This window comes from Hyla sarda, chromosome 4 (assembly GCF_029499605.1).
Source record: "Hyla sarda isolate aHylSar1 chromosome 4, aHylSar1.hap1, whole genome shotgun sequence".
In the NCBI taxonomy this organism is placed as follows: Eukaryota; Metazoa; Chordata; class Amphibia; order Anura; family Hylidae; genus Hyla; species Hyla sarda.
The window spans coordinates 44802049-44816095 of NC_079192.1; the positions used below are offsets into that span (position 1 = coordinate 44802049).

General features: G+C 49.6%; 1 protein-coding gene across 3 annotated transcripts in view; it reads right to left on the minus strand.

The window, feature by feature from the left end:
• Positions 1–14047, minus strand: part of GMIP (GEM interacting protein) — a 99770-nt gene that overhangs the window by 59256 nt on the left and 26467 nt on the right. Inside the window, exons 1-2 of one of the 3 annotated variants that reach the window (XM_056570689.1) lie at positions 6097–6212; positions 669–762 (exon numbers count right to left, since the gene is read on the minus strand). In XM_056570689.1, the coding sequence (XP_056426664.1) occupies positions 669–762; positions 6097–6118 (116 nt within the window). In that variant the 5' untranslated portion in view covers positions 6119–6212. Of the gene's footprint in view, positions 1–668; positions 763–3310; positions 3421–6096; positions 6213–14047 lie in introns of those variants that run through there. The other 2 variants (XM_056570690.1, XM_056570688.1) reach the window with 2 other exon arrangements.

The window sequence follows — 14047 nt, forward strand, 5'->3', positions numbered from 1 at the left end:
GCACATAAAATTACCTAATTTCTGCCCCCACTTCCCTAATCTATCTTTTTCTAGGGGCAGAATGCTCCTAACAACAGCCAATGGAACAGCAGTTTGCAGAGTAGTGGGGCACCTAGTGGCAAAACTTTAGAGTTTTTTTTCCCTGGGGTAAAAAGTCACTCTTGGTAAAGAAAGTGATCTGCAAAAAAATATCAGATCATATAGGCCATGAAATGGTGGCTAACTCTCTATGCAGTGCTCTAGATTTGGTGCCCCAAAGGCATTTTTTTTCAAAGTGGTCTATTTATATCCTTTCAAAGTGTTAACATGGTCACAGGTCCATGAGACATGCCAAAAGGTTTCCTCATTTGGGGTTTAAATGGCCAGACCTCGGCTGATCACTGAAACAAGTGGAGAGAGAAGCTCTCAGTCACATGCTTCTCTCCCCGCTCTATGTCCATATGAGCAAAATGGTTCCATTGAGTTCCATTATGAGACCGTCTCAGTCACTTGGCTCAGAGCTGGGAGAGAAAGCTCTAAGGTTCATGCTACTTATTGGTCAGGTTCTTAACACTCAGACCCTGATGATCAAAGTCCATAATACAGTACATTATGCTGATCATAAGACATTAGACAGAAGATACATTTTCCTCAGTCCCAAATGTCACAAATACACGAGTCATACTCACTCATTCCCGAGGCCTATCTCCAGGGCATCCAGGTCTCGAAATATTTCACTAAACCTTTTCTGACCCTCTGCAGGCGCAACATGTGCATTTACATCTATAAAAAAAACACAATTATTATTGTTATTATTATCATTATTATGATTATTATTAATAATAGATAGATACAGTGACCCCCCCCCCCCCCGACATACGATCATTTCAACATACGATGGTCTCTCAGAGGCCATTGCATGTTGAAGGCAGCATCAACATACGATGCTTTTGTATGTCGGGGCCATCGCATAAACGGCTATCCGGCAACGCAGACTGCTTCAGCTGCCACCGGATAGCCGTTTACGGTACCCCGTATTGTCTGCTGACGATCACTTACCTGTCCTCGGGGCTCCTGCGGGTCCTCTTCGGGATCCCCTGCATCATCGGTGCTCTCCATCGTCGTCATCACGTCGCTGCTCACGCCGTCCCATCATCCAATAGGAGCAGCGTGTGTAGTGATGTGATGGCGGCGACGGAGAGCGAGGATGCCGGGGAAGCAGAGGCCTTGCCAGAGCGGCGGGGACACCCCAGGGACGCGGCGACAGCAATGGAGGGCGACATCCAGGGCAGCGGTGACGGTCCGGAGTAACCGGGACACATGAATATAACCTCCAATACCAGTGGTCTTCAACCTGCGGACCTCCAGATGTTGCAAAACTACAACTCCCAGCATGCCCAGACAGCCGTTGGCTATCCGGGCATGCTGGGTGTTGTAGTTTTGCAACATCTGGAGGTCCGCAGGTTGTAGACCACTGTCCTATACTTTACATTGCACGGATCCCTCAGCATACGATGGTTTCAACAAACGATGGTCCATTTGGAACGGATTACCTTCGTATGTTGAGGGACCACTGTAAGTAGTACGGACAGTACTTAATATGGTTAGTAGGGTCATTCATGGTTAGACTGGCCCACCAGAGGATGGCGGCTTGAGATCTGACAAAATAATGGGGCCACAAAAGGTCCATAATGTTCACACATTTTGTGTCATGTTAGAAAATATGAGGATGTTTCGTATAGCCTAGGATGAGAACCCTACCTCCACTGGTGGGCAAAAGATACCAGGACATGGGTTGTCCCTCAGACCCCAACATAGGGTAGTTAATTTTTATGGAGGTGCCTCTAGTGTGTGATAGACCCGTGATTCCGATTGGGAAATAGTTATTGCTTTTTTTTAAATAAACATGACCTAAAAAAAATCCTGTTGACCATGAACTATGTCCTACTCAATGCAGTAATGTTTCTATGGGAAGCCGTTGGGACTTTATTGGGGTTACCAATTCTCATTGATGAGAAATGCAGACAGAAAGAACACTATCTCATACTAGGCAATCCCCTGAAAGGAAGAGGCACCCATCTATAGACAGCTTGTGGTGTCCCTGCACCAATAGCTGTCCTGTGGCTTTGGACTGTCTCGGGCAGCTTGGTAGCGTACGGTGTTGGGCCCACTCAAAGGACTTATTGTTAAATTAATTATGTTCATACTTTATAACACAAATGATATCTGTTCCTAAATTAACTATCTTATTGTTATATGTTTATATGTTTTCATGTCTCTGTATCCTTAAATGAGAGCAGTGAATTCCAAGTGACCCTGCCTGCCAATGGGAACCCCAAAAGTCTCCCCCTGTATAGTGCAGGGGAGGAGTTAGTCAGTTCACCCTAGTGTGGCTCCTGAGCAACAGCTTAGCTCAGGTGTGCTGTGTGTCGTGTGCTCTGAGGAGAGGCCTACTTCAAATCAAATCTCTCTGGTCATCCTGCAAGGATTACTCGCAAGGAGGTAGTTCATGCCTCTTCGGAACGGTCTTCAGTACCTTGACAGGACCCTAGCTACCAGGACTCAATCTTCCGTCTCACAAGTCAGTATAAATCTGTTTGGTGTCAACACCATAAGTCCCAGCAAGGCAACAGGGTTTCCAAGGGGAACGCTGCACTCTCTCACCTAAAGCCAGCTGTAATTGTATTACCATCTGCACCAGCTCAGTAAAGACAGTTATCCGTAACCTGACGTCGGTGTGTTTATTTACTCCCCGTGTCTGGCCCAGGAGAAGCTGTCCCCAACCTCGGACTGTGCATAGGATAACGGTGCCCTGGCGTCACGAAGTGATCAGGTATTGTTACTAACACCCTGTTGACACCACAAGCTATTTTTTGGGGGGAAAGCCTGAGGAGGTACTCTCTGTTTCGGGATTCTTCCTTCTTATCAAAACAGAGTAAGGCACTAGCTGGCACTAGCTTGATACACCTCAAGTAGGGGGTCATAGTTTGTCACTGAAGAGACCTTGTGGAGCATAGAGGTTTCATTTTCCAATGTTTTTATGAAAGGTTTTCAATAATAGGACACATGGATAAAACATTACACAGTGTAAATGAAAAAATCATGTAAGGGAAATATATAATGCGATCTAAAAAAAACAAAAAAAACTCTACTATATGAGAAATACCACTAAACATCCCAAACTTTATAGGAATAGGAAAAAATATGCAAATGAGCTCTACACCAGAAGAAAGAAAACAATCCTTTAAGGACTAGACTCTTTGGCTAAATTTGGCTAGCCTACTTTGCAGACTTTAAAGGGGAATTCCAGCGATTAACATTTATTACGTACTAGCTGAGTACCCGGTGTTTCTACCTAAATCTTGTGGGAGAGAAGAAGCAGCGCAGTCCTTTTATATTTTGGTCTATAGCTTTATGTTTCATTTGAAGCTTTTCACACCTTAAAGGGGTACTCCGCCCCTGGCATCTTATCCCCTATCCAAAGGATAGGGGATAAGATGTCAGGTCGCCACGGTCCCGCTGCTGAGGACCCCAGGGATCGCCGCTGCGGCACCCCGCCATCATTACTGCGCAGAGCGAGATCGCTCAGCACGTAATGATGGCCAATACAGGGGCCGGAGCAGCGTGACGTCATGGCTCCGCCCCTCATGACATCACGGCCCGTCCCCTTAATGCAAGTCTATGGCAGAGGGCGTGACGACCGCCATGCCCCCTCCCATAGACTTGTATTGACGGGGGCAGAGCCGTGACGTAACGATGCTCCGGCCCCTGTATTGCCCGTCATTACGTGCAGAGCAATCTCGCTCTGCGCAGTAATGATAGCGGGGTGCTGCAGCAGCGATCCCCGGGGTCCCCAGCAACGGGACCCCGGCGATCTGACATCTTATCCTCTATCCTTTGGATAGGGGATAAGATGTCTAGGGGCCGAGTACCCCTTTAAAATACTCAATAACAATAATCAATAATTAAATCAATGCAGTTTCAGGAAATACATGTCTGCAATATGGCTGCTTCACCAGACACATAGGAGGAGATTTTTTAAAACCTGTCCAGAAGAAAAGTTGCTGAGTTGCCCATAGCAACCAATCAGATCGCTTCTTTCATTTTTTATAGGCCTTGTTAGAAATAAAAGAAGCGATCTGATTGGTTGCTATGGGCAACTCAGCAACTTTTCCTCTGGGCAGGTTTTGATAAATCTCCCACATAATCTCTTCTGGAGACTGGGAAAGCTGAGGGAGTAGTGTGAGCCCTGCACTGTGTACTGCCTACCACCCAGCTTTCCCAGTCTCCTGAAGAGAATATTTGTCTGGCAAAGCAGCCCTATTGGAGCTCTTCAGGAGACTGGGAAAGCTGGGTAGCATGCATACTGCCCTAGCAGTGACAGTCTGCTTTTCCTCCCTGCACTCCTCACTGCAGCAGCTCTGCCATGCCCTCTCTATGCCCCCACAATAAATCTTCTTCCCCCCCCCCCCCAACTGCCCCATCCCCTCTTCCTCCCCATGTAATCCTTGCACCATAACGTTGGTCCAGTGGCAGGATGTTTAAAACTCCCAGGCTGAGATTTTTGTGTTTAGGAATTGTACTTCCCATATATTTGTACTGGACTTCTGGTAAAGTCATGGTAAAGTATGATTTAACTGTCCAGGCTCTTGGGTCGCACAAGACTGTCATCCTTCATCCCTACTACCATGTTCTTAGGACCAGAGGGGATCCCAAGAGATATGCAATTAAGGTCTATTGTTGGAATACAATGAAACTCTTGAGAAGACCTTTCAAAATTGCATTTAAAAGGGTCTTCTCAAGGAGAGTGGCCACTATGTATAATATATGGAGAGCTAAAAATCTGTCACATAAAACTTGGTCTGGATAAGGGGGTGATCTTCTCAAAGAGGTGCGCTTAGGGGCGCTATACTTCAGTGGTCCCCAACCCAGTCCTCAAGGCCTACCAACATTCCAGGCTTTTTCAGTTACTTCATTGAAATAGAACAGGGAAAAAATCCTGGACGGTTGGTGACCATGAGGGTTGTATTGGAGTCCTCCACTATAACAGATGAAGTACCATCTTTATGAAGACCACCCTCATAGAACGCGTCTTTTTAAATGGGTCCCTAGGTACTGCCCTAGTGCTCTCTCCTCCACATACAGAGCTGAGCAACATCACAAATCATGGGCCCCCTTTAACAAATTCACAGACCCGTACTACGCTAGGAATACACAGCCATTATCATCACAGACCTGTCCTGCAAGCAATGTCTTGGCCAACATAGTGTAAACTTCCACCTTTTTGCCTCAACCGCCAGTGGAAGAAACGCGCATTGGCTATGGGCATCTCCATAGTGCGATGCTATTACTACCTATTTCCTACCAAAATAACCTATATTTAATTATATAATCTCTCGGTCTGTCCCGCCTTTACTTACATTTCTAATCCCGTCACCTTCCTGCCACACTTTGTGCAGACAGAAATAACAAGTCACTGACTTCTTGTACCATGCCGAAAGCAGGATGTGGTTAAAACATCATCAAGAGAACATATAACCCTATAAAGCCCGGCACAGGCACGTACCATGAATATTGTATAGAGACTAAGCCTGATCGTATAGAGACGGGTAACAATCATAGCGTTTCACATATAATCGCTATACAACATACACGACCCCCCAACTATGGTAGAGGAAGTGGCAGACATGATTGGGCACATATACGACTATTTGTCTATACTCTGCTATAATAGACAGAAAGTAAGACAATAAAGACAGACGCATCAAGACATATGTATCTTACACTGCATAAATGACACAAACTGGTCAGAGGAACCATGGAAGTCCGGGCTATAAATCGACAGCTACATTTTGCCTGTGTCACACATACAGTATATTGAGCATAGTCAAACCAATAAACCATGCACATACTATGAATATATATATATATATATATATATATATATATATATATATTTATAGTATTTGCATGAGAACATGGTTGTGAACACAGAAGAGGAACAGATTGTGGCAAAGAACTATACACAACTATACGTAAGACATAAACCCACAAAAGCCGAAAGCGACGTTAGAGATAGAAGGAATAAAAGATGGGGGGCAGGTTGCAGCTTCTTACCCCCTCCTCTGCCTGACGCCATTTTCCCAGGGCCCAGCTGGAGTGGACGCCCCTGCCAATTGTGGAACCCGGGTTTACTGATGTAGTGACAAAGACCCACAGCTTCCTGACAGCAGTCATCGCATCAGGAAGTGCAAAGTGAGAGTGCTGAGCGCTGCAATCGCCCTCAGAGGCGTACTCACTGAGCTGACATACAGGAGAGGGCAATGGCTGCTTGTAAGGACCATGAGCTGGAAATCTTCTTCCTTGCAGGACTCTGTGCTTCTTTAAATGGTTGACTGTTACTTTAAACGGCCATTTTGCATCACAGAATATTTTTGCTTGTTGAATTTTGTATATACTGTGTAAATTATGCCATATTTCACTGTAGAAAGAAGGTGGGAAGTTCAGCTCACTGACCAGAAAAATAAAACGTAACCTTTACTGTGGACGGTTAAAATCCATGAGGACAAGAAAAACTAAATAGTGTATAAAAACATCGCTCCAACGCGTTTCGGGGCTGCAGACGAGCCCTTAACCATGATTAAGGGCTCGTCTGCAGCCCGAAACGCGTCGGCGCGATGTTTTTATACACTATTTAGTTTTTCTTGTCCTCATGGATTTTAACCGTCCACAGTAAAGGTTACGTTTTATTTTTCTGGTCAGTGAGCTGAACTTCCCACCTTCTTTCTGCATGCCATCTGCATGCTCCAGACTGTTCTCTCTCCACGAAGCCCAGGACTACATTACGGTGTGGTGAGTGAGCTGAGTTGCCCCTTGGCATTTTCTATATCATTGCATATTTCACTGTGTTTGTCCTGCAGGTGCCCAAGGATAGTGGTTTGTGGTGCCCAGCTGTGCCACCATGTTGGATAGCAGTAGTAGGCAACAGGAAAGCAAGCCTCACAGGCTGCTGACCACTGCATGGGCATATGCCCTGGAGGTAGAGCAAGCCATGGTACTACCATAGTGCAAGGGCGTAGGTGCCATAGTGGCAGACCATGCGCCTGCTATGGGATCCTTGGAGAGAACAAGGAGCCCTGTCGTGGTTGATCCCATTCCTTTTTATTTTATTGATAAGAAAGTGTGCCAACGTCCTCTCTCCAGGGAACTGCATTGTCAGCAACTTAATGGAGGGAGATTGACCAATGGGTCATGGAAGGCAAAGGGATATAAACACCAGACCTTTCGGTCCTTGGGGGAGAAGGCAAAATCAGACGCCATAAAAGAGAGCCCATTTTATATCTGCTATGAGCCCTAGGGATGCCACCTGACCGGTATTTTACCGGCTCAGCCAGTATTTTGTCCACCCTGCTGTTTTTTTTAATATTAAAAATACCGGCAATGCAATGGCCGGTATTTATCCAACCAATCCTCTAACTCCCGGAATGTTGCGCCATAACCTATACCAGTGTTTCCTTTCCAGAGTGCCTCCAGCTGTTGCAAAACTACAACAGTACAACAGTACAGGGGCCGGAGCATCGTTACGTCACGGCTCCGCCCCTCGTGACGTCACGGCCTGCCCCTTTTAATACAAGTCTATGGGAGGGGGCGTGACGGTCGTCACGCCCCCTCCCATAGACTTGCATTAAGGGGACGGGCTGTGATGTCACGAGGGGCGGAGCCATGACGTCACGCTGCTCCGTCCCCCGTATCACCCGTCATTACGCACAGAGCGAACTCGTTCTGTGCTGTAATGAGAGCGGGGTGCCGCAGCGGGGATCCCAGAGCTCCCCAGCAGCGGGACCGCGGCGATCTGACATCTTATCCCCTATCCTTTGGATAGGGGATAAGATGTCTAGGGGCGGAGAACCCCTTTAAAAACTACAGATCAGAGCGAAAAATGAGCCCTCATACAGGCCTGTATACGGAGAAAAAAAAAGTTATAGGGGTCAGAATAGGACAAAATTTCCCCCCGCATATGTGTATCCTGTGATGTCACGCATATATAATGAATTATGCAAATTAGCATGGCCGGTATATTTTTTTTTTTGCAAGAAAGGTGGCAAGCCTAATGGCCCCCGTTTCTCTTATGTAGGGTGAAGTGCGGGAGAAGTGTTAAAAGGCAGGGCATTTGGCGCCAAGTGGGGTAAAGTGATGAAACAACCTGGTAAGGTGCTGTGAGAAGTCCTGTTGGCCTGAGTGCAGTAGGAAGCAGGCCTGGGCTCGGACATTGCTGGAGAGAGAGGGAGACTGGAGGGTGAAAGAAGATGGTGGTCTGGAGGTCAGAAGACAGGAGACGTGGTGCAGGCCTGTGTGGAGCTGATCGGGAGTGACAACAAGTCTTCCCAGGAGGAGCAGTAGTATTGTTCAGACAGGCAGGTCCTACAACTTACAAAGCAGATGGTGATCTAGTGACTTCTTTTACCAGATAAGAACTGGGCATAGAAGTAGGTGGCTTGCAGTGTGCTGTACATTCTCAGCCTGTGAGTAGCTCATTCCGGGGAGACTACTGGGGTTGTGGGACAAAGTCCATTATCTGTCACCTGTAGAGGGTAAATGGAGAAAGGCACAAACCCGGAGGAGCTGTAGTTAGGTTTGTTTTTGAATCCATAGTCCTTGTGGACCCTACAGGTCTGTGGAGTGAACCGGAAGTAATAATCCTAATACAGTGACCCCCCCCCCCCGACCTACGATCGCCCCGACATATGATCATTTCAACATGCGATGGCCTCTCAGAGGCCATCGCATGTTGAAGGCAGCATCAACATACGATGCTTTTGTATGTCGGGGCCATCGCATAAACCGCTATCCAGCAGCGCAGACTGCTTCAGCTGGCACCAGATAGCCGTTTACAGTGCCCTGTGTGGTCCGCTGATGATCACTTACCTGTCCTCGGGGCTCCGGCGCGTCGTCTTCGGGATCCCCTGCAACGTCGGCGCTCTCCATCGTCGTCATCACGTCACTGCGCACGCCGTCCCGTCATCCAATAGGAGCGGCGTGCGTAGCGATGTGATGGTGGCGATGGAGAGCGAGGATGCCGGGGAAGCAGAGGCCTTGCCGGAGCATCAGGGACACCCCGGGGACGCGGCGACAGCGATGGAAGGCGACATCCAGGGCAGCGGTGAGGGTCCGGAGCGGCGGGGACACGTGAGTATAACCTCCAAAACCAGTGGTCTTCAACATGCGGACCTCCAGATTTTGCAAAACTACAACTTCTTAAAAAATATGGCACCTGTGTGGCTGCCCTGTATGCCCCTGAATAAAACCCACAGCAACTAGGAGCAGGCATAGATTTCAGCCAAAAGGTAGGGCTGTTTGCAAGTGTAAGTTTTAGTAAATTTAGTGGGTGTGATCGGCCATTCACCTTGTGGACATGGCATAATGTATGTAATGTAAAAATTTGCAGATTTTACGCAACTTTTTGACATAAGGATTGTTGGGCTCACAGGGAAACATCGGTTTAACTACCATCTAGGATGCTCAATTCACCCAAGCGCAAGAAAAAGTGCAAACGTTGCACACAAAAAACGTGCATGAGGATCCAGTCCATCGCAAGCCCTTCTCCGAAAGAAAAGAGATCCCCAAAGAAACTAGCAAGGGTCCAGGTACAATGTCCCTTTTTGCCGAAGCTACTTAGGGACCACAAAAGCTCCTATCATCAACCTAGGCGTTAACCAGGGCATCAGCCTGCGGAGCTGTATACAGTTGGCAACTCTGTTGAAGCAGAGGACACCCATGGGTCACAGGGAGGTGAGGAACATATTGGCCACACACACCTCCCCTAGACCGCCAGGAGGGATACCCAGAAGGGCTACTCCACCCTGACCAATCTTAGTGACAAAACAACATGAAAAGTGGCCCAGCGACTGACACTGTTACGCCTAGCGCTCCGGGTCCCCGCTCCTCCCCGGAGCGCTCACGGCGTCTTTCTCCCTGCAGCGCCCCGGTCAGTCCCGCTGACCGGGAGCGCTGCACTGTTTTGGCCGTTGGGGATGCGATTCGCACAGCGGGACGCGCCCGCTTGCGAGTCGCATCCCAGGTCACTTACCCGTCCCGGTCCCCTGCTGTCATGTGCTGGCGCGCGCGGCTCCGCTCTCTAGGGCGCGCGCGCCAGCTCTCTGAGACTTAAAGGGCCAGTGCACCAATGATTGGTGCCTGGCCCAATTAGCTTAATTGGCTCCCACCTGCTCCCTGCCTTTATCTAGTCTCCTCCCTTGCACTCCCTTGCCGGATCTTGTTGCCTTGTGCCAGTGAAAGCGTTTAGTGTGTCCAAAGCCTGTGTACCTGAACTTCTGCTACCCATCCTGACTACGAACCTTGCCGCCTGCCCCCGACCTTCTGCTACGTCTGACCTTGCCTCTGCCTAGTCCTTCTGTCCCACGCCTTCTCAGCAGTCAGCGAGGTAGAGCCGTTGCTAGTGGATACGACCTGGTTGCTACTGCCGCAGCAAGACCATCCCGCTTTGCGGCGGGCTCTGGTGAAAACCAGTAGCTTCTTAGAACCGGTCCACTAGCACGGTCCACGCCAATCCCTCGCTGACACAGAGGATCCACTACCTGGAAGCCGAATCGTGACAGTAGATCCGGCCATGGATCCCGCTGAGGTGCCGCTGCCAAGTCTCGCTGACCTTACCACGGTGGTCGCTCAGCAATCGCAGCAGATTGCCCAACAAGGACAGCAGCTGTCGCAGTTGACCGCCACGTTACAGCAACTTCTGCCTCTGCTACAGCAGCAACCATCTCCTCCGCCAGCTCCTGCACCTCCTCCGCAGCGAGTGGCCGCTCCTAGCCTCCGCTTGTCCCTGCCGGACAAATTTGATGGGGACTCCAGACTCTGCCGCGGATTTTTGTCTCAGTGTTCCCTGCATATGGAGATGATGTCGGACTTGTTTCCTTCAGAACGGTCTAAGGTGGCGTTTGTAGTAAGCCTTCTTTCAGGAAAGGCCTTGTCTTGGGCCACACCGCTCTGGGACCGCAATGATCCTGCCACAGCCACAGTCCAGGCCTTCTTCACTGAACTCCGGAGTGTCTTCGAGGAGCCAGCCCGAGCTTCTTCTGCCGAGACTGCCCTGTTGAACCTGGTCCAGGGTAATTCTTCCGTTGGCGAGTATGCCGTACAATTCCGTACTCTTGCTTCAGAATTATCCTGGAATAACGAGGCTCTCTGCGCGACCTTTAAAAAAGGCCTATCCAGTCGCATCAAGGATGTGCTGGCCGCACGAGAGATTCCTGCCAATCTGCAAGAACTCATCCATCTAGCTACCCGCATTGACATGCGTTTTTCTGAGCGACACCAAGAGCTCCGCCAGGAAAAAGACTTAGATCTCTGGGCACCTCTCCCACAGTATCCGTTGCAATCTACGCCTGGGCCTCCCGCCGAGGAGGCCATGCAAGTGGATAAGTCTCGCCTGACCCAGGAAGAGAGGAATCGCCGTAGGGAAGAAAATCTCTGTCTTTACTGTGCCAGTACCGAGCATTTCTTGGTGGATTGCCCTATCCGTCCTCCACGCCTGGGAAACGCACGCACGCACCCAGCTCACGTGGGTGTGGCGTCTCTTGGTTCCAAGTCTGCTCCTCCACGTCTCACGGTACCCGTGCGGATTTCTTCTTCAGCCAACTCCTCCCTCTCAGCCGTGGCCTGCTTGGACTCCGGTGCCTCTGGAAATTTTATTTTGGAGTCATTTGTTAATAAATTCAGCATCCCGGTGACCCGTCTCGTTAAGCCGCTCTACATTTCCGCGGTCAACGGAGCCAGATTGGACTGCACCGTGCGTTACCGCACAGAGCCCCTCCTCATGTCTATTGGACCCCACCTTGAGAGGATTGAGTTCTTTATTCTCCCCAACTGTACCTCTGAGGTCCTCCTCGGTCTGCCTTGGCTCCGGCTTCATTCCCCCACCATTGATTGGACCACCGGGGAGATCAGGAACTGGGACTCTGCCTGCCACAGGAAGTGCCTCTCCCCCCCTCCCAGTCCCATCAGGCAAGCCTCTGTGCCTCCCCATGGCCCCCGTCCTGGTGTCACACTGCCCCGTGCCAGGCCTCGCCCTCTGCCCTCCCTCCCCATTCCCACTCCTGCTGTACTGCCTGCCGTTGAGGAAACCCTCCATTCTTTCCCGGTGTCCTCATCCCAGGGGAGGCAGTTACCGGACAAAGAGAAGGGGAGACCTAAGGGGGGGGGTACTGTTACGCCTAGCGCTCCGGGTCCCCGCTCCTCCCCGGAGCGCTCACGGCGTCTTTCTCCCTGCAGCGCCCCGGTCAGTCCCGCTGACCGGGAGCGCTGCACTGTTTTGGCCGTTGGGGATGCGATTCGCACAGCGGGACGCGCCCGCTTGCGAGTCGCATCCCAGGTCACTTACCCGTCCCGGTCCCCTGCTGTCATGTGCTGGCGCGCGCGGCTCCGCTCTCTAGGGCGCGCGCGCGCCAGCTCTCTGAGACTTAAAGGGCCAGTGCACCAATGATTGGTGCCTGGCCCAATTAGCTTAATTGGCTCCCACCTGCTCCCTGCCTTTATCTAGTCTCCTCCCTTGCACTCCCTTGCCGGATCTTGTTGCCTTGTGCCAGTGAAAGCGTTTAGTGTGTCCAAAGCCTGTGTACCTGAACTTCTGCTACCCATCCTGACTACGAACCTTGCCGCCTGCCCCCGACCTTCTGCTACGTCTGACCTTGCCTCTGCCTAGTCCTTCTGTCCCACGCCTTCTCAGCAGTCAGCGAGGTAGAGCCGTTGCTAGTGGATACGACCTGGTTGCTACTGCCGCAGCAAGACCATCCCGCTTTGCGGCGGGCTCTGGTGAAAACCAGTAGCTTCTTAGAACCGGTCCACTAGCACGGTCCACGCCAATCCCTCGCTGACACAGAGGATCCACTACCTGGAAGCCGAATCGTGACAGACACAATGAAATAAATAAGTGAATGTGTGCCGTATATACTGCCCAGACATCCCGCTGGATCTATAAAAATGTTCTCTGATCCTAGCCAGAAGGCTTGGAATTAAGAGGTGAAGTTCTGAAGGTGAAGAGGTTGGTGCCAGTGCTTTCACTCCATCCTTAGTGAGTTTAGGTTCCTTAGGGTCCCTACTACCTGAGGAACAAAGGTTCACGGCTCTACACCCCCACAACCCAATGACCAGACCCGGAGAGCACAAGTCTCAACGGGGCAGCTGTCGAGCTGATTCCTCAGAACCAGCCCCAGAATGCCCTGGTACACTGGTCCCATGCATACAACCTCACCAGCGTTCCCTGCTTACTGATAAGAACAGATATTACACTTCATCTTAGCCAAAAGGCCCAGAAATGACCATCTACTTCCCTATGGGACTTCTATTCCCAACTAACCCGCACTGATGCACCTTTCAACCCTGTAGGTACAACTATCTCAGCATTGGGGTCTGCATGGGCTGGTGTGACGCTCAGTCCCCACAAGCTGGCAGCTAGGAAACTATGATACTGAAGGGTCTGGAGGTGGAGCTGTCTACAGGTTCCTTTAGCCATTTGCAATACTGTGAGTCGGTTACACAATAATAGAAACTGTGGACACAACCAATAGGATAACAATAAACTTAAAGTGGAACACACATGATTATCATAAGGGCAGGGGGATAAGAGGGTTATTGGGGGACATGTATCATTATTTGTGTATGGTAGAAGCAGTTTACCCCTTTTTGCCAAATTCTAAATTAAGCGCAGAGGCAGTAAATTTATCAATCAAGCACAATGAGTTTAATAAATTGGGGGCAGATATAGTAATCTCCCCAATCCACTCTTTGAAAAATCGAGTCGATGATTTAGAGCATCTTGCTACGTGCAGTCCAAGATGGCTTATATTTGCGTTAAAAATATGGTCATTGCACAAGATTTCTGTGGGTAAATGAAATGTACGCAGTTAATAAATTCGTTCATACTAAATATGTCACTCCAAGGTACACCGAAACATACACATCCGGAGGAAACGCTCCACCAGAATGTACGCAAAAAAAGATGCAAAAAAACAGCTTGCGCAAAATTTTGCGCAAAAATTTTAACACAAAACAG